Source organism: Eublepharis macularius, chromosome 7, assembly GCF_028583425.1.
Source record: "Eublepharis macularius isolate TG4126 chromosome 7, MPM_Emac_v1.0, whole genome shotgun sequence".
Taxonomy (NCBI): Eukaryota; Metazoa; Chordata; class Lepidosauria; order Squamata; family Eublepharidae; genus Eublepharis; species Eublepharis macularius.
Window position 1 is genome coordinate 74,643,578 of NC_072796.1, and position 27,236 is coordinate 74,670,813.

Consider the following 27,236-nt stretch of genomic DNA (forward strand, 5'->3'; position numbering starts at 1 on the left):
TTCTGAAATGAGTGAAAATTAGTCTGTAGTCTTAAAAGAAATGGAGGTGCTACAACATCTGATTGTTTTGATGTGCAACCTGTACTCTGGACAAGAGGCTACTGTCAGGACAGAATATGGGGAAACAGAATGGTTTTCAGTTGGCAAGGGTATCAGACAAGGATGCATATTATCTACCTACCTGGATGCATATTATCTACCTACCTGTTCATCCTCTACGCAGAGTATATCATAAGGAAAGTTTGATTAGATCTACAAGAAGGTGGAGTGAAAATCTGTGGAAGGAACATTAACATTTTGCAATATGCAGATGACACCACGTTACTGACAGAACATAGTGAAGACTTGAAACAACTACTGATGAAGGTTAAAGGAGAAAGCGCCAAAGCAAGATTTCAGCTGAACAAGAAGACAAAAGTAATGACTACTGAGGAATTACACAAATATAAAGCTGACAATGAGGAAATTGAAATCGCTCAAGATTTTCTATTCCTTAGCTCAATCATCAACCAAAAGGGAGACTGCAATGAAGAAATCGGAACAAGATTGAGATTTGGAAGAGCAGCTGTAAGGGAACTAGAGAAGATCCTTAAAGATAAAGATGTCTCTCTGGGAACCAAGATCAAGATAATCCAAACTATGGTATTCTCCCATTATTATGCATGGATGTGAAAGTTGGACAGTGGAGAAAGCTGACAGGAAGAAAATTGATTCATTTGAAATGTGGTCCTGGAGGAGAGTTTTGCGGATACCATGGACCGCCAAAAAGACAAATAAGTGGGTACTAGATCAAATCAAGTCTGAATCCTCCCTAGAAGCTAAAATGACAAAACTGAGGCTATCATACTTTGGTCACATCATGAGAAGACAAGATTCTCTGGAAAAGTCAATAATGCAAGGAAAAGTGGAAGGCAGTAGGAAAAGAGGAAGATCTAAAACAAGATAGCTTGACTCGATGAAAGAAGCCAAGTCCTCCTGTTTGCAGGATCTGAGCAAGTCTGTTGATGATAGGATGTTTTGGGGCTCTTTCCTTTATAGGGTCACCATAGGTTGAAGGCAACTTGACGGCACATAACACACACACACACACACACACACAAGCACATTGAATTTTTTAATTGCATTCTTCAGAAATGAGTGAAAATCCCATAGAAAGGATAGGGCTGCAATGTTGGTTTCTTGAAACCCAAAATGATAGTCTCTCTACACGAGACAGCTTACATGAGGATGCTCAAGTGAAGGGAAACGCAATGTTAGCCAGGAAGCGTAGTTTGGCTCTGTCAATTTTACCTCTGTCCAGGAAGGTGAAATTAATAAAGTCTGTGAGGAGCGATCTCTGCCAGCTCTGTCTTTTTAAACTACCTTCCTGGAGAGAGATGAAATTGACAGGCGCTAAACTATGCTTCCAAGATAACATTGCATCTCCTTTCACTTGAGAGTGCTCATGTAAGATGTTTTGTGTAATATTATTATAATTATATTATTATATAATAATATATATTATAATTATATTATTATAATATAATAATATATTATTATTAACTGCACTTATATACCACTCTTCTAGACAGATTAGTGCCCCACCTAGAGCAATGAACAAGTTAGTGTTGCTATCCCCACAATACAGCTGGGGAGCTGGGACTGAGGAGTGGCTTACCCAAGGTCACCAATGAGCTCATGGCAGTAGTGGGATTTGAACCAGTAAAGTACTGATTCTCAGGCAAACCACTTAACCACTGTGCTACAGCAGCTCTCTAGAGTGTAGAGAGATTCTGAGTTGCTATACCAGGACAGGGTTTTAAGTTTCCGTCAAAAGGTACAGCCCCCAAGCTTGCAGTGAGATCTCTCTCCATTTCATTGCTGAGATCTACTAGCAGTATTGTGGTCAGGCTTTTACCTTGATTTTCCACCAGTTATGTCAGATTTGTCTCACATGACACAGCTCTCCAGTAGAATCAGGCTGCCCTTTTCTCTGTGTATCTTTTTGTTCAGTGTGTAGAATCAATGTTTTTATTGCACCTAATGCTAGCATTTATTTAAAGTAAGACAATATTGTTCCATACACAATTTAAAAATACTCTGAACTAGGGATGCCGTCTCCAGGTTGGAAAATTCCTAGAGTTTTGGAGGCAGAGCCTGGGAAGAGAAGAGTTGGGGAGGGGAGGGACCTCAGTGGGGTATAATGCCATAGAGTCCATCCTCCGAAGCAGCCATTTTCTCCAGGGAATCTAATATCTCTAGTCTGGAGACCCATTGTAATTCCAGGCATTCTCCAGGACCTACCTGGAGGTTAGTAAAGAGTCCAGAAGCACCTTTAAGACTAACCAACTTTATCGTAGCATAAGCTTTCGAGAACCACAGTTCTCTTCGTCAGATGGATGGAGGATATGAAGAAACTGGCCAGAGATATATAGGTGGTGAAGGGCAGGGGGAGTAGATGCAAATCAGTTGCAAAAGTCATGCAAGAGCTGGAGTGCACAATCCAGGCTGGGTGTGACCCCCTCCCCTCCGTAGCTGAATCTGAATGGAGGGCAGTTACTTCCGATAACGAGAGAGCCATCCAGAGTCTCTATTCAATCCAAGTCTGATTGAATCAAATTTACATATGAATTCCAATTCAGCTGCTTCCCATTGGATTCTGCTTTTGAAATGTTTCTGTTGAAATATGGTGACCTTTAAGTCTTTAATGGAGTGTCCTGGTAGATTGAAATGTTCTCCTACTGGTTTCTGGATATTGCCATTTTTGATGTCAGATTTGTGTCCATTTATTCTTTTGCGCAGAGGTTGGCTGGTTTGTCCTATGTACAGAGCAGAGGGGCATTGTTGGCACATTAAGGGCATATATCACATTGAAGGATGAGCAGCTGTAAGAGCCAGAGATTTTGCAGTTGATGCTGTTGGATCTTATAATCATATTTCCTGGGTAGGTATGTGGGCAGAGTTGGCATCTGGGTCTGTTGCAGGGTCTGGTTCCTGTGTTGGTGACTCTGTTAGCCGGTTCATGATTGTTAGTGAGAAGTTGTTTAAGGTTGGGGGGCTGTCTGTAGGCAAGGAGAGGTTTTCCACCCAGGGCTTGTGAGAGAGAGAGGGGGCAGACAGACATTATCAGAAGTTATTATTATTTCATTATCTTGAAAGCTTATGCTACAATAAAGTTCATTATTCTTAAAGGTGCTACTGGACTCTTTACTGTTTTGTGAATACAGACTAACACGGCTAACTCCTCTGGATCTATTACCTGGAGGTTGCAACCCTACTCTAAACATGTGCCTACAACTGCTTCTCATGATGCCATGTTACACCACTGCTGTGAGACTATTATCACCACGTGGGAAGGGGCAATAGTGTGTGTAGATCTTTACCCACTGTGATGGATAGGCCTCTTGAGAATGTGGCTTGCATACAAGCTACAGATATGTGAGTTTGCACGTACGTTTGTATGAACATAGAATGATTTCGGGGGTGAGGGGGTTACTATCTATATTTCCTGACTTGGAAGTCTGTTTCTGGTCCTGTTTATCTTTACCATTATCCACTAATACTCTGGGAAATGTTCAGAGGTGGTAACAAAAAGCCATCTATGGTACAGTACAACACAACACTAGGGTTAAGTGTCTTATGAAACTTTATATTTGGATTAATTATAGAAAATACAAATACCAGCAAGCATCGCAGAACTACTACTGATGAAAGTTCTGAAGCCTTCTGTTAAATGCATACTGGATGAAGATCAGTCTTCCCTTGAGCATTACTTGTATTGAAGTTTTACTTTTAACAAAATAAGAACAGCAGTTCAGCTACTCTTAATTCTTCTCTTAGCCTAAATTATATGTATGCAGCTATGATGTGCTGTTGTGGGTATTTGCCTGCAAAATTATACATTACTGTTAAGAAATGTTATTTTTCTTGTCAAGTAGTAGTTATTCACACATTATAGTTCTCCCTTTTATCAGTGTGTAAGAAAGAATATATTGGGATTTGTTCACTTCAGAAAATAATTAAATTCATCCTGTTGAGCAGATGTTGACTTCCTTTCAGAATATGATAATTAATGAAGATAAGCTTATTGTATCTCTGATTTGTAGAGATATTCCCTGAAGGGGAAGCAAACATCCCTTAATTCAGAAATCCTGAAAATTAAAAAACAAAATTGGCACGTCTGTAAGATAAGAGCAATATATGTTTTGATAAGGATTAAAATAAGCATGGTTAGCAGCAGTTCACCGACCCTTAATAAAAGAAAAATTATATAAAATATAAATTTCAAATGATGTAAGCACCAGCTTTTGTGTTAAAAGCATACCCATTTGTACCTTTTTCACAGATTCATCAATTTGTGCTATTTTCAAGAGTCCATCTGTGACAGATTGCTCATTTTAGAAAGCCTGGAAGGGCTGTACACACACAGCTGCAGGACTGTTAAGGGTTAATCTCTGACAGAATCGGAGAGCTTTGAGTGACAGCCTATTCCAATGGATCTGATTGGGTAGCATGAGCTGGAAAGCGGAGCGTCTTTTCAGTCCTAGCAGAGAGGAATCCAGTGTGAGGAGTTGGGAGACAGAGTCCTAAGGGAGAGCAGTTTTAACCCTGACAGGAGAATTGGGGAAGGGTAGCAAGGAGGTTTGGGAAGTAGGGGTGGACTCCCAAATGGGCCAAAGAAAAAGGGATAGATCTTCCAAGGATAGGAGATTTTCCTTACCCAGTCAAATGGGGGTAGCTCTGGAGAACAAAATTTTTAAGCTGCCTAAAAATTTCACAGGCACAGTATGGGAGTGATTTTTGCTGATTTCCCTTCTCCAATGGCAGCCCACCTTGCTTCTGATTCTGATGGGGAAACCCTAGTAACTGCTTGGGGAGACCAGAAATCATTCTTCCTCACACCCACAGAAACTCTAGGCAGGATCCAAGCCTTACTTGCCCATAGTTTAATTTTTCTCCAAATGTTAGTTGTTCTTCAGGCAAACAAAACAAAATCTGTTTTTCCTAACATCTGTGAAAATCTTACGTCTTACAGTGACATTTATCTAAAATTTCTACAATGAATACGTACTTGCTTCAAACAAAAGTATTTCTAGGCCTCTTCTGAACACGTCTTACATTAGCATTTGCATATTTAATCAAGAGATAACTTTTTTTCAGGCTTACCATGATATTGGATGAATAATTTTGTTAGTCTCTGTCAACAGTTGTGTATGTTGGGCTGCCTTGTTGCATTCTTCATCTTCCTTCTTTTTTCCATCTTGTGCAAATACATTATTTGTACATTAAAATTATGTGTAAGCATTACTGGGATTGAAACAATAGTACTTCATCTTCAGGGTTTTTTGCTTTTAAACTTCAGTATTTTTCAGAAGAGACGCTCTCTGTATAATGAAATTATTTTCTTCTTTGTGTTTGGGGTAGGGGGACAGAACACACAGTATTTCTTTGTGATCTTATCTAAAATATATTAATCTTTGGTTTCTGCATCTTAGGGATATGAAAACAGAAGGTGGCAGACAGTGTCATTCTTCTGCAGGAGTTTGTTTGAAAGATATTGTTGGCCTGGAAGGTGTGGAATTAGGAGCGAATGGGAAGGTAAGAGTACTTATCCTATCAAATAAAATCTCCTCAACCAAATTTAACATGTTCACGTTAGGCTAGCAACCCAGGGAATTTTTTTTAATCCATTAAAAATTAATTAATTAAAATTAATATTATCCTGATCTTTTAGAAAACAATGGCTTTAAAACTATGAATAGACATTCACAACGCAGCTTATAAAATGTGTTTACAAGTGTGCCTTCTGAATAATATTGTTGTTGCTCTCATTTTCTAGACTGTTTCTTACACCCAGTTTCTGTTTCCAACAAATGCTTTGGGAGCACGAAGAAACACAATAGATTCCACCTCATCTTTCTCACAATTTCGCAATGCAAGCCATCGTAGCCTTTCATTGGGAAGGGCAAACAGCACTCAAGGAAGCATTGATGCAGGTAATGCTTTAGAATGTGCACCTATGAACCTTTGGCATAACTGTTCCTTTGTCGAAGCAACACAGTGTGCATTCCACAGACCTCCAAGTATCCCTACACTATTCCATGAGATCTAGCTGGACCAAATAATAAGAGAAATGAGTGAAATTTTACAGTTTCAAATAAATAAGAACCCAGAACTCCTGCTGCTAAACTTGGGAATGGAGGGAATCCCAGCCCACCATAGGACGTTGATATTTTATATGACTGCAGCAGCTAGACTTTTGTATGCGCAGAAATGGAAAGTACAAGAAGTGCCAACTATTGAAGATTGGATCTACAAATTGCTGTATATGGCTGAAATGGACAAGATGACAAGAAAACTGAGAGATCTGGACTCAGGGCAGTTTAACACAGACTGGGAGAAGCTGAAACAATATCTGGAGAAGAAGTGGGAGGTGGGAGGAAAACTGTGGCAGTTTGAGAACTACTGAAGTACAATAAAAGTATAAAAGAGAGGGGTGACTTTACCGGGGGAGGAAGAGAAATGTGAATTTATAAGCAGTTAGATTAATTAATTGATTGAGATATATATAGATATGTAAAGGTTAATTGATAGAATATTGATAGAGAATAATTAACGGTTTAAACATGAGGATTGAGTAATTAACAATTTTTTTTTTTTACTTGATAAGACTTATATGCACCAAGCTGAATGTATAGAAGAGTTAAAATGACTGACTATGTGATGAGTTATATAGAAATACTATAAAAAGAAGAAATGATTAATATAGAGAGAACAAATCAAATTGTTTGATTTAAATGTGGGAAATTTTTATGGTTTATGATATACAGAAATATTCAAAACTGGAAAATGGGATAAATTGTTTATCTAAAGAAGTATAGTTTGGATGTATAGTAAGTAAAAGAGGTAAAGATGTACTGCTTAATATAATGGAGAATATATATTTTTAGATAGAGGAAATTAATAGAAGTAAGGGAAAAGAGACAGAGGGTGGGAAAGCTGTTGGAAGTCAACAAAAGGGGGGGAAAGGGAGGGGGTTAGAAACGAAAAATCAGGGGATAATTGAATGCAATGTAATGTAAAAATATTAATGTTCTAACCCAATAAAAATTTTACAAAAAAAAAAAGATCTAGCTGGACCAAACAGGCCCTGCGACAGCATCTTACTACCCTAGTAATTTTAGTGTTAGCTGCTGCTACTGCTTATGGCCAGAAGTGAGGGCACCCTGGAACTGTTGCAGCTGGAATTGTTGCAAACAATGGCTAGTCATGCCAACTGTTTTGGGATGACGGTGGACTATGTAGTACCTCTGAGCCCGTTCACACCTGCACCTCGGTCAATAGATCTTGCCCGTTTTGTTTTGTTCCCAGTAAGGCCACTTGTACTTCTTGCTTTTAAAAAACATACCAGCTGTTATGTCATTTCCTAGTAGAGTTTGTTTCAAATTCATAAATTACAGGTAGAAAATCCTGCTGTCCTCTCCCATCTGCATCTTCTAGCTAGTTGGTAAATTAAATATGTGCTGGGGATGATGATATTTACTTCAATCCTTGAAGCCACCTCATCCATTGCTAAGTTTCCACTGAAAACCATATCACCATTCAAACCTTCCCACCCCCCTCTCTCTCTCACTGTTAAATATTTACTTTCAATGTGAAACACACAGCGAAAGCCTAAGTTAATTAAGCTTGTCAACTGTTTCTGGGTCCCATATATTACAGTATATGCTTACTTATTTGCTTTGGACTTTATAGGCAGTGACCTTGGAGATTATATTGAATATGACCCTAACCTTTTAGATGATCCTCAGTGGCCATGTGGGAAGCACAAGCGGGTATTAATATTCCCTTCATATATGGTAAGTTGTAACTGATTGCAGTAAAGAGAAGGTTGGAATTTAGTCATAGGCTGTTTATAACTTTGAAATCACATTTGGTCTGTCTCACATTTATGTTGTGTTGAAAAAAGATCAAAATATAGCATTTGCGTTTAGGAGATGTAAAAGTAAACAAGTGTGGGTCTATGGAAGTGTAAATGCCTTTAATGCCGGGGGGAGGGGGGTCCTGGACAGCAAATTAAAATGTTGCTTTTATTATTTTTCTGCCCTTTGTTCTGCTGCTTGTATCCCACTTTTAAGATGGTGCCTAAGAGAATTAGCTTAGCTACAATTCAGATCTTCATTCTGCAAGACAGTCTCTTTTAGCCTCAATCTTCCAGCTGCAGTATGGGAATAATAGCACTTCCCTCTGCAGTTTTACATGGTAGGTTCCATCATCAACCATTACAGCAGCGTTGTTGTCCCTGCTCTGAATATGTGGTTGAGTCAGTTGTACATAACCTGCGGCATTGTGAGTTTTACCAAGAAGAAAGAACTCAATTGATTATTTCACTTCTTACTAGGTTTAAGCCTTTATTAATTTTAAGACTGAAACTCTGTGGGAATATTTCTTAGAAGACACTCAGAAATCTGTTTCATATGCGGAAGCTAAATTCTGTTCATTAGCAATTTGGAAACGAAAATCCTTGATTGATGGAATTTTGAATTAGTGCACCCATTTAAAAATTTTTGATGTATAATTTGATTTTATTACTTGTAACTGTTTGTTTAAAGATGTATATTAAACCTTCGGTGGTTAATTTGTAATTGCTGGTCTTATGACCGTAATGAATTGAATTGAAATATTGGAATAATAAGGATTACAACATATGCAAACTGTTAAAAACAATGGAAATGCTATATAAATGCTAAATTTTATTAATGCATGATTGTTATTCCTAGTTTCACTGCAGGAAACTAAAACGTGTTAAACTTTAACGGGCCCGGCTGGGAGCAGGGCGAGGGGGCAGGACGGAGAGCCGACCACGCCATCCCCCAACTGGCTGGATGGCTCCTGGGAGGGCTCGCCGGTGTGAGCCGCGAGCAGGGGTTGGCGCACGCCCGGCGCCAACGGGGCATCCGTGGGGGAGGGGAGACAGCGGGGAGGCAAGGAAGGAGATGGGGGGGCAGGGAGGATGGACAGACATGGTGACCAATGAAAGCAAGGAAAGCAGGGGCGAGAGCAGAGGGTGGAGGTAGCACGCACAGGGATTGGTGACGGGTCCAGGGGCGGGGAGGAGTTCCGCTATAAAGGGGGAGGTCCCGATGACGCCGAAGAGGAGTAGCTGACTGAGAAGTGGCACAGAGCGAGGGAAAGAGAAGTTCTCGGAACAGCTGGCCGGAGGCTGACCCTGGTGGTGCAACCATGGTCCCGGCCCAGTCTGAGGCAGAGGGAACTCACCCCCTCCCCCTGGAGGTGAAGGAAGGGACGGCGGAGCGCGGGGAAGGCGCGGCCGGCGGGGCGGGGCCTCACTTTATTTATTTATTTATTTATTTATTTATTTATTTATTTATTGGGTTCATGTATGCCTCACTCTTCTCCACATTGTTCTCCTCTCCTCCATTTTATCCTCACAACCATGTGGAGAGCTAGTTGGTGTAATGGTTATGAGTGGCAGGACTCTAATCTGGATAATCTAGTTTGATTCCTCACTCCTCCGCTTGAAGCTGGCTGGGTGACCTTGGGTCAGTCACAGCTTCTTGGAGCTCTCTCATCCTCACCTACCTCATAGGGTGCTTGTTGTGAGGATAATAATAACACACTTTGTAAACCACTCTGAGTGGGCATTAAGTTGTCCTGAAGGGTGGTATATAAATTGAATGTTGTTGTTGTTGTTGTTACTATGATGTAGGCAAGGCTGAGTGTCTGAGTGGCCAAGGTCATCCAGCAAGCATCCATAACAGAGCAGGGATTTGAACCTGGGACTACCACCTTCAATACTCAACCACATTATATCTCTAGCACTGGCTCTCTATTGTAAATATAAATGCACTTTTTCCAAAAGGTTTCCACAATTTTGGTCACTATTGTAGTTACAGTAGCTACTTCTGTGCACAGGAATTTACTCATTCCCACCACGCTTCTCACATGGAAGTTTCACTGTGTTTTGTATAGCTAATATGTAGGCCTTATTTGAATAGCATCCCAGCAGTATGCATGCTCTCAAGAAACCAGATCATATGACTGCTTCTATAATGGTTTCCCAAACTGATAAAATACAGTAAATATAATAATAATATACTGCTGTCATTTCTGGGAGAGGAGAAATGCTGCTGTGGAATGTAGGAGATAAGGCTGCACTGCCATCATCCATGTGACTTTCTGGTGTACAAATTAGTCTCCTCCTACCCACGCAAGTATTTCATACATCATTAGGGCAAGCGAGTGAATAAACAACAATGGTTGCTGCTGCTGTGATGTCTAGTCAGACCCTAGACAGAATACAGCTTTAATTACTGTATTTCACAAGTGGGCAGAGCAGAGAGTGGTCCTTGTGTCAGCATGGAACATTTTGTTTTCTATGCGTTGAGCTCTGGCTTGTAATTAAACTTTCATTAGTTAACAGGTTTTTGTCATTAGAGCTTGGCAGCTGCAGTCTTATAGAGATTTTTTTCCTTTACGGATGTGGACAGAAATCAAGAGAATAAAGTGAAAGGGGTGAAGGGGGGGATACACAAAAGAGGAATAAAATGTACAAGGTAATTGGAACAAATGGCTGTGTAAATCAGTTTTTTGCCATTGTGTACAAAACATAGCGGCAGTGAACTGTTGTTTTTGTTCTAGCCTTTTGATTAGGGCCTTGATGGCAAACTAGGGACAAGATTGACCAAATGGGGCCTGCATAATTTGGCATAAGATGAAAGAGGTACTTGTAAATTGATTGTGATTTTGTTGGTAATTGGGTGGTTAGCTTAAATGTATACATTTGGGGGATAATCTTCAAGAGCACCTACCTGCATTTTCTACCTGCTCATGATTTGGAGGGGAGTTCACCTAGACTGGATGCTGCCAGCTTTTGGCTGGCACAAGGAGGAGGGGGTGATCATGCCCAGTTTCCTTCCTTTCCCTGTAGTCCCATCCTTATGGCTTTGGATCCATGTGGTTCACACATTTCTCCAACATAAACATTTGGGGCGTCGGATGAGGCCCTTTCTCCCTTTCTTGCGTGAGTGGAAAGACTGTTAGAAGCCAAGCTGATGAAGCTTGTTACACCAGAAATACTTAGGATGCCTTTCAGTCTGAAATTTTTCATTTATGAATGTGCTATAACTGTAAGAGACAGAGAATTTTTTAAACTATATATACTTTTTAAAAATGGTAACAATTGTGTAGTTAGAGAATATTTAAATAAATGTTCTTTGAATCTTTTGGGAGGAGCAGAAGATTAGTTGTTATGTTAAGTTTCTTATCTGCTTGATGCAGAGGAGTTAGCCGTGTTAGTCTGTGGTAGCAAAATCAAAAAGAGTCCAGTATCTGTATCAGGCATCTGACGAAGAGAACTTGATTCTCGAAAGCTTATGCTACAATAAAATTGGTTAGTCTTAAAGGTGCTACTGGACTCTTTTTGATTTATCTGCTTGATTCATTGATCTTTGATGCTTGTTATTTATGGTGTGACCATTTTGACTCACTGATTTTTGAAGTATTTGTTGTCTGTTTTACTTGGCTCACTGATTTTGGTGATGTGACCATGTATTTATAATTTGAGTCTTTTAATGCTTTTTACTGTAGTGTTTATTAATCAATAGCTTATACTTTTGTTTAGTTAATGTTTAATTATTTATGTAATCTATATGGAAAATTAATTTTAAAAATTTACAAAGAGAGAGATCTGCAGAAAATACATGAACAGTGGGTATGTTTTCCAGTTACTTTCCTATTATAAAGTACACATCATATATTTTCCTGAAGCTTTTGATATCTGTCCTCTTTGAAGAAGACTGTTACTCTTGCAGGCAATACAGGAAAAAGTCAGACCAAGCCCCTCTACCCTACTCTCCACTATCCTGGTTGTGTGCTTTGCTTTGATGGACAATTCTGTCTGTTCTAGTATCCTGCACTGTCTGCTTGCTGACCAGTATCCTAATCAGGGCTCATTTGGAGGGGGAACACACTGGAATGGTGTTCCAGAACATCTGAAAAGAGATCACATGGGTTTTGGCCCTACCCACGTGATTCCTTTTCCTCCCCGCTGCCCATGTCTTTAGCAGCAGGCAGCGGTGGATGCAGGAGAACCACCAACCCCCATCCCCACCTCCTGGATTCCCTGGCAGGAACCCAGGGCAGGGGCGGCCACGTGGGGGGGGGGGCTGCACTGCCCATCCTCTGGGCCTGCAAGCGGTGAGGGCTCTCCAGAGGAGGGTAAGCTGCTTTCAGTTCATTCTGCTTTATTTTCATTTCTGACGAGTGAGTGAGTGCAAGCAGGGCTGCTAGGGCTGGCTCTCCAGAGGAGGGTAAGCTGCTTTGAGTTTGTTCAGCTTTATTTTCAGGAAATCTGGAGATTTGGGGGGAAAGGGGCCTGAGGGGTGGGTGTTTCCTTCTGACACACTTCCAGTGATGTCAGGAGTGTGTGGCATATGCAAATCAGTTATGCCAACGACACACTTCCGGTGATGTAAAGGGGTGTGGCATATGCTAATGAGATGTGCTAATGAGTTATGCTAATGAGTTCCTGCAGTTCTTTTTCTATGAAATGACCCCTGATCCTAATGTTGTTGTCCCTGTCAGCTTGTGACAAAGAAAGCAACATTTTAATATCCGGCCTTGATGTTGAGCAAAGGAAAGCACGAATGTACCATGCAACAGCTTCTGAAAACTCACATACCCCCTGGGTAGTGATGCAGCCAAATCTAATACCAGTATTGAAGGACTTCTCTTCAGAGGTTGAAATGGTTTTTTTTAAGTAATATTTTATTCTGTTTGTTCATGTTGGCACAACTGCACTGAAGAATTGTGCATTGTGTGGCTTAGAATTACATAAAAATGAACGTACAATTATAAGGATGCTGGATCTTCAAAGCTTCCTGAATGACTAGGCCAGTCAGATTAGTCTGATCAAATATTTGAAGATTTTAAATCTAATTCTCAACCTTTGAACAACAAATAAGCTTTAAACAATGAGGACATTAATCCTGAGTTGATCTTTTCTTCCAGTTTATTACTAAACTAACTTGCAAGAGCTTGCTTAGCTTTTCCTAACTTGCTTGTTGTTTCAGCATGATACTGTAGGCCTTACTTCATAAGGTCCTACTGTGCTTGCTCTTCTCCCTCACTCACTCCTTTTCACTTAGCCTCACCCCCAAGTGGGTGCCGTCAAATGAGTGTCATTTTCTATCTGTCTTTCTGAAATGAGAAATGCAGCATTTTGGGAACCACATGACCTAGCCCAGGGAAGCAAGATATAGTGTGTTATCAGGGCTCCTTTCATGCAATTTAACTTCTGTATTACTGTATTTACTCAAAAGGAATGTATGATCATTCCGCTAAAAAAATTATGCACCCCCATTTTTTTTACTGGATACAATTGTAACTTGTATGTGAATGTACAATGACACACCTTTATGTGGCATACTTGGGGAAAACCCCTAATCTTGAATTGGAGTAAATACTAAAACTCTATGGCAGCACAGAAGAATTGTTCCCTATGCTCCTTTAAATATCTCAAGATTAGTACTATCCTGATATTTTTGGTGAGGCACATCTCACGTTAAATTTTAATGGTTCTGCAAGTGAGTGCTTTTAATTTTTATCTCTTGGCTAAATGTAAAATTTCTTTACATTGACAACTGATTTAATATATCACCATCAGTCCTTTGAAGTTGGTTGTTGAACTGTAAATATTTATTTACTTTATTTATAGCCCACCTTTCTCAGTGGGCTATATATCCACTCTTTCTTCAAGGTGGATTACATAGTATAAATCAATATGAACTATGGCTGGAACATTCAGAAAACAATGCAATAGGTTACAAATGTCAGTACCCAGTAGTATAGTCTGCAGTCCCTATGCTTTGCCAAAGCATCTTTCTGAACCCTTTTGGTACAGTACAGCCTTCCTACCGGCTTAAAAAAGCCTTTCTGAATAATTCAGTTTTGCAGTTTGCAGAAAGCCAGTAGAGTGGGAGCCTTTCTAACCTTGTTAGGCCATTCCATATGGTTTGGAACCACAACAGAGAATGTGTGTGTATGGGCAGCTGTTGCTTGTGCCCATTTGCAAAGTGGTACATGCAGAAGGCCCTGTTCGGATGAGCGAAACTGACATAGCAGAGCATAATGAACAGAATCAGTCCTGTAAATATGAGGTACCAAGACCATGAAGGGGCATGTGTGCATTTATATATATCTAAAACTGCAATCTGCCTACACCAGGGTTATCTTATGTTCCTGGCAGCATCTCTGTGCCTTTAACACCAGCATACAAAGCAGAAGTGCAACAGGTCCTGGCTGCCAATAAACATTATTCTCAAACGAAGACAGATGATCTGTAATGAGTCACAACAAAGCCTTCTGTTACAGAGAGAAGCAACTCAATTTTTTTTTAATTGTATTTTGTGCCGCTTCTGTCGTACGTACAAAATGGCAATGATTAATGAAGATAAGTCATGGTTGTTGGGGGTTTTCCGGGCTGTATTGCCGTGGTCTTGGCATTGTAGTTCCTGACGTTTCGCCAGCAGCTGTGGCTGGCATCTTCAGAGGTGTAGCACCAAAAGACAGAGATCTCTCAGTGTCACAGTGTGGAAAAGATGTAGGTCATTTGTATCTACTCAGGAGGGGTGGGGTTGAGCTGAGTCATTCTGTAAGAGTTTCCCAGGGTGTGGAATGCTAATGGCGGGAGGCTTCACTGTAACCTGAGGAGGTTCTTTTGCATATGGATTGGTGCTTGATGTGCTAATCTTCTCTGCAGGGCTATTGTCGGGTGTGGAGTGTTTTGTTGGCCTGGTGTTTTTCAGAACTGGAGCCCATGCTCTGTTCATTCTTAAGGTTTCTTCTTTCCTGTTGAAGTTTTGCTTATGCTTGTGAATTTCAATGGCTTCCCTGTGCAGTCTGACAAAGTAGTTGGAAGTGTTGTCCAGTATTTTGGTGTCCTGGAATAGGATACTGTGCCCTGTTTGAGTTAGGCTATGTTCAGCCACTGCTGATTTTTCAGGCTGTCCAAGTCTGCAGTGTCTTTCATGTTCTTTTATTCTTGTCTGGATGCTACGCTTTGTGGTCCCGATGTAAACTTGTCCACAGCTGCAGGGTATACGGTATACTCCTGCAGAGGTGAGGGGGTCTCTGCTGTCTTTTGCTGATCGTAGCATCTGTTGTATTTTTCGGGTGGGTCTGAATACTGCTTGAAGGTTATGCTTTTCCATAAGCTTTCCCATCTGATCAGTAATTCCTTTGATATATGGCAAAAACACTTTTCCTGTAGGTGACTGTTTTTCCTTGGTTGTTTGATTCATCCTGGGTTTGATTGCTCTTCGGATTTCATTTCTGGAGTAGCCATTTGCCTGAAGTGCGTGGTTTAGATGATTAATTTCCTCATTGAGAAAGCGCGGCTCACATATCCGTCTTGCACGATCCACTAATGTTTTCATTATGCCTCTTTTCTGTCGGGGGTGGTGATTGGAGTTTTTGTGTAAGTACCGATCAGTGTGAGTTGGTTTCCTGTAGACCTTGTGACCTAACTGAAAGTTTGCTTTGCGGATGACCAAGGTATCCAGGAATGAGAGTTTTCCCTCACTTTCTTTCTCCATTGTGAATTGTATGTTCAGGTGGATGTTGTTGAGATGATTCAAAAACTCCCTCAATTCTTCCTCCCCATGGCTCCAAATGATGAATGTATCATCCGCAAACCGGAACCATACACTGGGTTTGTGGGGTGCTGATTCTAGAGCTGTTTTTTCAAAATGTTCCATGTAGAAGTTTGCTATAACTGGGCTGAGTGGGCTCCCCATGGCCACCCCATCCATCTGTTCATAGAATTCGTTGTCCCATTGGAAGTAACTGGTTGTCAGACAATGATGGAATAAGGCTGTTACATCCTCTGGGAAAATCTGATTAATCAGTGCAATAGTGTCTTTTACTGGAACCTTGGTAAACAGGGATACAACATCAAAACTGACAAGTATGTCTTGTGGATTGAGTTTCAGAGAACTGATTTTGTTGATGAAATCTGCTGAATCTTTGATGTAAGACGAGGTTTTCCCGATGTGGTCCTGCAGGAGATCTGCCAGATGTCTAGCTAATTCATATGTCGGTGAACCAATGGCACTCACAATGGGTCGGAGTGGGACTGAATCTTTATGTATTTTGGGGAGTCCATATAGTCTAGGTGGCTGTGCTTCAGTCTTGCATAGTTTTCTGTGCAGGGTATACGGAAAACTATGCAAGACTGAAGCACAGCCACCTAGACTATATGGACTCCCCAAAATACATAAAGATTCAGTCCCACTCCGACCCATTGTGAGTGCCATTGGTTCACCGACATATGAATTAGCTAGACATCTGGCAGATCTCCTGCAGGACCACATCGGGAAAACCTCGTCTTACATCAAAGATTCAGCAGATTTCATCAACAAAATCAGTTCTCTGAAACTCAATCCACAAGACATACTTGTCAGTTTTGATGTTGTATCCCTGTTTACCAAGGTTCCAGTAAAAGACACTATTGCACTGATTAATCAGATTTTCCCAGAGGATGTAACAGCCTTATTCCATCATTGTCTGACAACCAGTTACTTCCAATGGGACAACGAATTCTATGAACAGATGGATGGGGTGGCCATGGGGAGCCCACTCAGCCCAGTTATAGCAAACTTCTACATGGAACATTTTGAAAAAACAGCTCTAGAATCAGCACCCCACAAACCCAGTGTATGGTTCCGGTTTGCGGATGATACATTCATCATTTGGAGCCATGGGGAGGAAGAATTGAGGGAGTTTTTGAATCATCTCAACAACATCCACCTGAACATACAATTCACAATGGAGAAAGAAAGTGAGGGAAAACTCTCATTCCTGGATACCTTGGTCATCCGCAAAGCAAACTTTCAGTTAGGTCACAAGGTCTACAGGAAACCAACTCACACTGATCGGTACTTACACAAAAACTCCAATCACCACCCCCGACAGAAAAGAGGCATAATGAAAACATTAGTGGATCGTGCAAGACGGATATGTGAGCCGCGCTTTCTCAATGAGGAAATTAATCATCTAAACCACGCACTTCAGGCAAATGGCTACTCCAGAAATGAAATCCGAAGAGCAATCAAACCCAGGATGAATCAAACAACCAAGGAAAAACAGTCACCTACAGGAAAAGTGTTTTTGCCATATATCAAAGGAATTACTGATCAGATGGGAAAGCTTATGGAAAAGCATAACCTTCAAGCAGTATTCAGACCCACCCGAAAAATACAACAGATGCTACGATCAGCAAAAGACAGCAGAGACCCCCTCACCTCTGCAGGAGTATACCGTATACCCTGCAGCTGTGGACAAGTTTACATCGGGACCACAAAGCGTAGCATCCAGACAAGAATAAAAGAACATGAAAGACACTGCAGACTTGGACAGCCTGAAAAATCAGCAGTGGCTGAACATAGCCTAACTCAAACAGGGCACAGTATCCTATTCCAGGACACCAAAATACTGGACAACACTTCCAACTACTTTGTCAGACTGCACAGGGAAGCCATTGAAATTCACAAGCATAAGCAAAACTTCAACAGGAAAGAAGAAACCTTAAGAATGAACAGAGCATGGGCTCCAGTTCTGAAAAACACCAGGCCAACAAAACACTCCACACCCGACAATAGCCCTGCAGAGAAGATTAGCACATCAAGCACCAATCCATATGCAAAAGAACCTCCTCAGGTTACAGTGAAGCCTCCCGCCATTAGCATTCCACACCCTGGGAAACTCTTACAGAATGACTCAGCTCAACCCCACCCCTCCTGAGTAGATACAAATGACCTACATCTTTTCCACACTGTGACACTGAGAGATCTCTGTCTTTTGGTGCCACACCTCTGAAGATGCCAGCCACAGCTGCTGGCGAAACGTCAGGAACTACAATGCCAAGACCACGGCAATACAGCCCGGAAAACCCCCAACAACCATCGTTCTCCGGCCGTGAAAGCCTTCGACAAGATAAGTCATGTTCGAATAATTAACTGCAAACTGTTGAACGTTACACATATCTCCTTAACGATAATGCAGACTCTCAATACCGTAAGAGAATGCAATAATACAGAATTAATGTATTGATAACTCGTAGAGGCTTCTGGTCACTTTATTAATGATGTCACTTCCCTGCTTCCTTGTGGAGGCACCAAATGTTTCTTCATTTCTGCAGTACAGTGAAGCATAAATTATTCAGGTTGCCTTTTTACAGTGATCTTTTTTCTGGTGGTGATAAAAGGAATCCCCCAAGACCATGTTTAAAATTCTGTCACAAACCTAGGCACATAAACTATTCATTACTTCCATGAAGCAGAGATCCACAGTGGGTAGGCAGCTGCTCCAGAGAACACAAGAGCCAGAAGACCCAACGTAGATTCATTATGCTTCTTGAAAATGTATTTCCTTTCCTATAGCTTGAAGCTTGCCTGGGGTGAGGAACAGCTGTTCTTGGCAAACACCAGAGTGGCAAATGGCAGCTATTCCACTCCGTCTGGGCATTCTTACTCTTACTGTGGACACCTGTGCATGCAAGAATCACTGTACTGAAAAGTGCCCTTAACAAAGTGCCCTTGTAATTGCTTACATATGCATTTTCGATCTTTTAGTTTTAGAGAGCTACTAGCAGGAAGGGTTATGAATACATTTTGGAAAATAAGGAAAGGGATGACAATGGCCAATCCAGTGTCCCAGCTCTGGAAGCTGTACATAGATCCAGAGGAGTTAGCCAGGTTAGTCTGCAGTTGCAAAATAGTAAAGAGTCCAGTAGCACCTTTAAGACTAACCAACTTTATTATGGCATAAGCTTTTGACAACCACAGCTCTCTTTGTCAGATGCATCTGATGAAGAGAGCTGTGGTTCTCAAAAGCTTATGCTACAATAAAGTTGGTTAGTCTTTTTTTTAAAAAAAAGCTTTTTATTGGATTAGAAATATTTTAATGTCCATTACAATCAATTTCCTTTAAAAAATTCCAATTCTAACCCCCTCCCTTTCCCCCCCCCTTTTGTTGACTTCCAACAGTTTTCCAACCCCTTATCTATTTTCCCCTACTCATTTCAAACTTATTTTACCTATTAAACATATACTTTCACTCTCTTCTAAGCTTACCTATTATATCACAATGCTGTCTCATTTCCCTTTCCATTTAACTTAACAACTAGATAATACATTTCTGGCATATATTCTTCAATAATCATTTTGGTAACCTGTACTCTATCTTACTCATTCTGATCTCCTCTATATTGAACAAACTATTCCTCATTATACATAACTTTAAGTACATTATAAACATTGCATACCTTCAATATAGGTCAATCAATTTAACCCAAAAAAGTTGGTTAGTCTTAATGGTGCTACTGGACTCTTTACTATTTTCGAAGCTGTACAGACCCTGTACCAGGGAAGGGGCTGTGGCTCCAGTGGTAGAGCTTCTGCTTTGCATGCAGAACATTCCAAGTTCAAAGGCCTAGGCAGTAGGTGATGTAAAATATCCCTGCCTGAAACCCTGAAAAGCATTGCCAGTCAAAGCAGACAGTTCTGCCCTTGATGGACTGATGGTCCAAGTCAGTATAAGGCAGCTTCATTTGTAACCATACCAAATGGTAGGATTAGATGCTGTGCACTGAACAGCAGGCGCACACCAGAACCCTACTTTGTTCTGTACTGCGGATGGGTGCAGTGGCTAATTGCAGTCTTTTGGCATCAGTGCTGGCACCAGAAGTGCCTCAGCATTTTCTGCACAATAACATTTCTAATTCAAGTAGTACAATCTGTACCATGACCTCTTACTTCCACTTTTGACTAGGATAAAGAAGAGTATCTATTTGTACATGCAGCCATTGCTTTTTTAAAAAGAAAGTTCCATGGTTCAAATTGTATATTTTATCTTTCCAGCTTCACGGCTTGGGAATGTAAACCCTGGAATGAATTTTTGATGCTTGATTTTTTTTTCAACTTTCTCATAACTTTGTTGGTTGTTGGAAAACTTTTTAAAGAGTGGTTTAGAATTGCTTTGATAGTCTAGAGAGTCTCCTAAGTAACTGGTCTCAGTGGCGAGCCATGGCAAGAACTCATACTAGTTTAACACAACCACAGGGGAGCAACCTGATGTTTAGTTGTCTGTTTCACTGAAGGGTATGGCAGGTCATTGCTGTGCTTGCTGAATGACTGCCAGAATAAATAGCTACCAGTTCCAGTGGACTCGTGCCAGGTTTTTCTCTGAGTTTGAGCACTAACAGCAAATTTCATGTTCACAGAGTAAATAGTCTGCCACATTAATACATTTGACTTGCTTTAGGGACTTCAAATGCCATGTCCGTCACTGTGACCACTTTTTTTTCTGTCCACAATCTAAATATGAATATTGTTCTCAGTTGTGGTTGAGTGGTGGGATGTAAAAGAAATTGATTTTCTTCAGAACTTACATCATTAAAATAATACACACTTTAAAAGCTTATAAGCAATAGCCGTATCTTCTTGCACCAAGTATATAGGCAAAAAATGTGGACGCAGGTGGATTCACCTGTTTAACTCCAAAACTGAATCAGAACTTACTAGGGTAATGTAGGAATTGTAAAGTCCAGCCTGCTCCCTAATGTGTATAAAGGTAAGGAAACTTTTTGACATAGGAACACCTTCCATATATACAACCACCCTTCCCTTCCTTAGCTTGCATGGTGTACTCCCTTGCATGGATGTTTGAATTGTTCTTGAGCCAGTTTATAAGCCAATGTGGAGGTTCTGTGAAGGTGTCTGCAGATCGTGTGTCCAAACAGTTGCTTGCTCTATCAATTATAATAAGTATTGATGTGCCTTTCATTAATTCTGCCATCCAATATTCGAACCTGCATTTTTGTAGGCAAGCAGTTTAAATAATTTCATAGAAAACTGAGTGACAAGTATGGCTGTGCAAGGGTGGGTAGATTCGGAGCGGGAAACCGATTCGGAATACCCCGAAATCCGAAGCGGCAAGCCGCTTCGGATTCGGGGTCCAGGAATCGCTTTGGTATGCTCCGTGAAGATTCAGAGCATACTGAAGCGAGGAGGGGAACTCCCCACCACCACCCACTCTCCCTGGGGCAACCCCTCCACCCCCCCGGGGAGACCCCCCACCCACTTACCTGGGTTATCAGCTGGGTGGCGGCAGCAGCACAAGGCTGCATGGCCTGGAGCCAGCCGGCTCCTCTGCTGCCGCACCGCCGCCCAAGCCTGTGGGTTGGTGGAGAAGGCCGGAGCCGCCTCCTTTGGCCCTTCCTGCCCCTCAAATGGCTGCTGCAGCGCTGGCACGCCGTGGCCATTTGAGGGGCAGGCAGGGCCGGAGGAGGTGGCTCCAGCCTTCCCCACCACCCCGCAGGCTCGGGCGGCAGCGCGGCGGCGGCAGAGGAGCCAGTCTGGAGCCACCACAAGGTAGGTGGTGGGGAAGGTGGGGAGTTAATGTTTAAAGGGCCCCACTGCTGCTTGCAAGCTTTTTAAACAAGCCCCGAAGCTTTCCGAATGCTTCGGAAAGCTTTGCTTCGGTATTCCTGGCCCCACTTCGGGGAATACCGAAGCATTCCGAATCGGGTTGCTTCGGGTAACTTAACCCGAAGCACACAGCCCTCGTGACAAGTGTAACAGCTTTGGTAGAAGCAAAAAAGAATGATGAACAAAAAAGGCATTGCTTGAAGACGCAAGAAGAAAACAGTAAGCCTTAAGCATGTAAACTGTAAGATCTTAGTGCAGATTTTTAGGTCTTCTAAACTGTAACGATCTTGCCATAAAATATAGTTCATGGAATTTGCTGATGAAGAAATTTGCTATCGAATTATAGTTCTTAGATTTTAAGTGTTGAGTTTTTATATCTGTCATGACTGCAAAAAAAATCATAAAAAACAATTAGAGGGCTGATTGTTCTTCCAGACATAAGAAACTATACTTTTCTACTCGGTATATTTCTCTGTATCTTCCCATGAACTACATATTTGCATATCTTGCTTCATAATCTTCCTTCCTTCCTCCTCCTCATTGCTATTAAAAAACACTGATAACAAAATTGGTGCTAGAAGAATAAGTAGCTAACTATGCTATGCTAATTGTCCTGATTCTGTCAACACAATTCAGCAAAGATGGTCTGCACATTGTAGCTGAGTGCATAAAGGGTATTGAAGTTCCATGTGATATTCTTTACCTGCTCTTCCTCCATTATGTCTATCTGCTTGCTAGTTAAGAGACTAAAGGGACAGATATCCAAAATGACAACTTTGAAAATTCAGTTCAGAACATTTCTGTCTACCAAGGATGCTTTACTTGCAAGTCACTATAGTTCAACAAAAAGATTTCAAAGGGAGATTTGAATTAGAATGACATACATATTTCTAACTTCCCATAGAAATAGTTGGCTGGATCCTACTGATCTCTTCCACTAGCATTTTCTAGCACAAGGGGTGTTCTGCCAGTGCAAGAGCTTTCTCTTGCTTCCCCAGAAGTCATTGCCAGAAAAACAGCTTGGCACATGGCATCACTAATGGCTGCTGTTGTGTATAAGATACTAACAGATTACTCATTTGTGTTTTTTTATATATTGAAACTAGGGCTGTGCTATTCGGGTTTTGCTTCGGGTAAAGATACCTGAAGCGGACCCCTTTCGGCAAGCTTCAGTATTCCCGAAGCTGGCCCCGGAAATGCTTCGGAAAGTTCGGAAATTCGGAAATGCTTCGGAAAGTTTCAGGGCTTATTTAAAGGGCCTCACCGCTGCTTGGAGGGGGTGGAGGGGTCTCCCCAAGGGGGTGGGGGGTAGAGGGATTGCCCCAGGGAGGGTGGGGGTGGGGAGTTTCCCCCCCTCGCTTCAGTATGCTTTGAATCTTCACGGAGCATACCAAAGTGATTCCTGAACCCTGAATCCGAAGTGGCTTGCTGCTTCGGATTTGGGGGTGTTCCAGATTGGTAAACCCGAAGCGGGAATACCGAATCTCCCCACCCATGCACAGCCCTAATTGAAACGTCACTGATCTTCTGCTGCCCTTAGCATTGAATGGCCTTTTGACCCTGTATGTGAGAGAGAGAGAGAGAGAGAGAGAGAGGTCTTTCTGCCAACTACCAGTTCATGTAGCTTATGAAGTGGATTCTAGTTCATAAAAGCTTACTGTTAGATTACAAAGTGCCACAAAACTTTTCGGGGGGGGGGGCTGCAGCAAAATAACATGATACACCCTGGAAGTCTTTACACAGAATAATGAGCAGATCGTATTCTTGGTGGTTATTGCCAGGGTGTATTTCAGATTCACTTTTGTGTTTAAGACGATGCAAATATTTCCATGCTGAGTGGATACTTAAAAAATCACTCTTGATATCTTTCCTGATTTATTACAGACAACAGTCATTGACTACGTAAAGCCATCGGACCTTAAGAAGGATATGAATGAAACCTTCAAGGAAAAGTTCCCTCACATCAAGTTGACTCTTAGTAAAATAAGAAGGTACTAATGCCCTGCAACAGCCCTTTAGTAAATGTGGTACATGGACATAAAATATTAATAGTAGACTTTCTGAAACAATGACCTTCAAAGGTATAAAACAAACCAGCTGCTTGCATTGACTAGGAAGCTGAATAAACAAGATATGAGGCATGTGGGCCTAAGTATATATTCCTGGTCCATAGTGTTTTGAAACAATTTTCTGGAGGCACTGAAAGATAAAGATAGGTGGATGGAATTTTAATAACGTAAAAATATTTTTCAAGTGTTGTGATGAAGAATTATTACAAAAAAATTCGCTAGTTCTCATTTTATGCTGTATATCTTACATTATAAAACAAGTCCTATGGGTAGGGATGTGACTTGTAATGGGTATTTGTGGTAGTACAAATGATATTTGTGCGCTGGGTAGACAAACTAGTGGATATAGTGGCTTCTCAGTGAACACACTTGTGATGAAAAAGATTTCTTTGCCTTCGTACGTTGTGCTACTTGAATTTTTCTGGCATGGGCTTTTATCTTTCTTTTTTTAAAAAAATGGGTGAAGTGACTTATTTAAAGGACTGTGGTCCAGAAGCATCTAGCCCAAAGAGCAACTGAACTGTGAAACAATGTTGTCTCCAGCTTATTAGTTATTGCCGGTATTCAGAAATTCAGAAGACACTGTATACTTGCATCCTGTTATACTGTCAGCATATGTAAGTTTCCTTAAAAGACAGACAGACGCTATGACAAAACTGCTCACAATAGTGGGCAGCTTTGTCATAGCTTCTTCCCGGAAAGCCCAAGTCATCATATGCGGTCTCTTACACTAGCACAAAATGGAAAAGAAGCTGTTGTGGATAGGGTAGGGAACAAGACAGAGAATAGTAAAAGAGCTGCCATCACATCCAGAATCTGCTTGCTCTTACAGGAGCACAAGAGGCTCTGTCTTTCCCATTTTATCTTCAGTCTCTTGCTCCACTATAAAATTTCTTGGATATTAGAACCTGTACTGTTGCTGTCCAAGAAAATAGTAACTGGAGTTTTAAAGGTATTAATAACTGTGCTTATATACCACTCTTCTAGACCAATTGGTGCCCTACTCTAGTGATGAACATAGTCAATGTTATTATTATCCCCCCAATACAGCTGTGGAGCTGAGAGGAGTGGCTTACCCAAGGCCACCTGCTGAGTTCATGGCAGTAGTAGGGTTCAAACCAGCAGAGCACTGATTTGCAGCCCAACCACTTAACCACTATGCTACTGCAGTACAGTTTGTGCATAAAACCATATGTCAAACAGAAATATCAGACTCTTTATAGTTGCATACATTTAGAGCAACAGCATAATAGATCCCAGATGAGATGCATCAGTGAAGGAACCGGTGAGCATATCATGTGTGTTTTTCAGGCCTCTCAATTATAGGTTGTTGCAATCTTTGAATTTCTTTGGTAACATACTTTCCCCCCGCCCCCTTTTCAGCCTGAAGCGAGAAATGCGCAAACTAGCTCAAGAGGAGTGTGGCTTTGAGGAACCCACAGTGGCCATGGCCTTTGTATATTTTGAGAAGCTGGCTCTCAAGGGGAAGCTCAACAAGCAGAACAGAAAGCTCTGTGCCGGGGCATGTGTCCTGTTAGCTGCCAAAATTGGCAGTGACCTCAAGAAGCATGAAGTCAAACATTTAATAGATGTAAGTGTCTCCAGGCCACCAAGCTTTGTCACAGAAATGAAAAGGATTCTCAAGTATAGTTGAAAGAGGGATGGGTAGGGCAGCCTTTGGGATGAAATGAATTGTTAACTTGCTGGGTTTTCAGTATACCAATGGCTAGCTTTTTGCTTGAAAAGCAATTAAGAGGACCCAAAAAGGCTTGTTTTAACATGCAACTAATTTGGGGGATGAATCATTTTAAGTACTGGCATGTAAGACTGTAATATAATGCATTAAGCAGTTTATGTTTTGCTCTGTTACAGAAGCTGGAAGAGAAGTTCCGGTTGAACAGGCGAGAACTGATTGCCTTTGAATTCCCAGTGTTGGTGGCCTTGGAATTTGCTCTCCATCTACCTGAACATGAAGTGTTGCCACATTATAGACGTTTGATCCAGAATTCCTAGCACAGGCTACCCTTCCAGGAAGGGGGAAGGGGTTTAAAAATGTTATATGAGTGAAAAGAAGCAGCAGTTACAACTGGAAATGCAAAAATGGGACAAATATGCCCCCGCACCCTTTTTCCTCTTATTTTCAGTGCAATAACCGGATAGTAGGAAAAAAAGCACTGAATTCCTTAAACTCTCAGGCTAGGTGAATTGTTAAATGTTCAGAGGAAGTAATGAATGAGTTGCATGTGAGGGGATAGTGGATGGAACAGATTCACACCACGTGGACCAAAAGAGAACTTCCTTGAGTTGCCCGTATCATTCCGATGACAATTAATAGCAGCCTTCACAGCACACTTTGTCCCACCTTCTCTTTACGAACCTCATCAGCTTTTCTGGAAGGGTTTTCCAGCTTACAGAAGGATTCCTAAAGCAGTGACAGGTTGTAATAGGTATTTTTACTGTGTCTGCAGCGTGCCAATCTATTTTTATATTTGTTATTGAAAGTGCACTTTTCCTTGTGGTTAGCAGGTGAAATGATGATGAACCAGCTTGGAACCAGGTGGCTGTTTAGGATCAATGATTTAACATTGTTTACTAAAGGTCAGAGGACAACCTTTCTCTGTTTGCTTAAACATAACTACTGAGAGCAGGCGCATAGGTTCATTTGAATAACTGGGGTGGTATTTTGTAAACCCCAATGGTGGCTTTTTGTTTTTGGTCCAGCTGATTATGCTAATGATTACGCTGTCAAATATTATTAACACCTAAAAATGAGAAACTGACACTTGACCCTTAGGTCTTCACTCTTGTGCATGGTCCCTTTGAAGGGTTCACTGTGGAAGAAAGATTTGTAAGCATCTTGTTTTTAAGTCACATGCATATTTCTAACCTCTGTGGAGATGGTTAGACTTGCACTCTGTAGTGTTTGTATTCTGTGCTCTATGTTAGAGTGCATTTTGAGCACATTGACTGTGCTGCACGTTAAACAGTGTTTTATACAGCTTGTACAGCCGAGCAGGAGAATCGGCAGCTGAGGTTCTTGATAGAAGACACATGCCCTCAATGTGGATGATTTTTTGTTGTTGTTGAATTGTTTTTTAAATAGAGTTGACAGTATGAAATCAAATGGGAATAGGGCACTGAAATCACTACGTTTTTATACTTCTCAGATATTTCACTGCTCTGGAGTCTTATAGTACTTTAACTGTTAGTAAAAGAGTAAACTGAGAAAGCTCAAATCCATACAAACTCTTCTGTGTATCCTATTTTCAAAATACTGTATATATAAATATATATAAGACTGTGAGAAGATAATGACGGCTGGATGTGCTTGCTAATATGCTAGAGGACGTGCATCAAAGAATTAAATTACTATTTTTATATATCACTAATGTATATGTCGTACTTTTTCCAGTGCTGATTCATTTTACTCCGTGTCTGGAACAATGATTTCAATAAAGTCATGTACTTTCCAGTGACAGTGTAATACAAATTGATTGAACAAAGTGTGTGCCAAGAAACTTCAGTGCTCACTCCCCCCACCCCATACCAGTGAAACAATTATCTGTTATCAGTTAGGAGTAATATGACAGTTATGAAACAAAATACAAAGGCAAAATATATTCTTGTAATACCTACAGAATTTAAGATGAATACCCTTTATTACTGTAACTGTGTCGCC

The 27,236-nt window shown here is 41.1% G+C and overlaps 1 protein-coding gene across 2 annotated transcripts in view; it reads left to right on the top strand.

Annotated features, from left to right (window-relative positions):
• Positions 1 to 27,029, top strand: part of CABLES1 (Cdk5 and Abl enzyme substrate 1) — a 75,886-nt gene extending 48,857 nt beyond the window's left edge. For both annotated transcript variants that reach the window (XM_054985758.1, XM_054985760.1), the window contains 6 exons: positions 5,475 to 5,577; positions 5,819 to 5,975; positions 7,735 to 7,838; positions 23,373 to 23,479; positions 24,941 to 25,148; positions 25,430 to 27,029. In XM_054985758.1, coding sequence (XP_054841733.1) covers positions 5,475 to 5,577; positions 5,819 to 5,975; positions 7,735 to 7,838; positions 23,373 to 23,479; positions 24,941 to 25,148; positions 25,430 to 25,570 — 820 coding nt within the window. In that variant the 3' untranslated portion in view covers positions 25,571 to 27,029. The remainder of the gene's footprint in view (positions 1 to 5,474; positions 5,578 to 5,818; positions 5,976 to 7,734; positions 7,839 to 23,372; positions 23,480 to 24,940; positions 25,149 to 25,429) is intronic.
• The last annotated feature ends 207 nt before the right edge of the window (positions 27,030 to 27,236 follow it).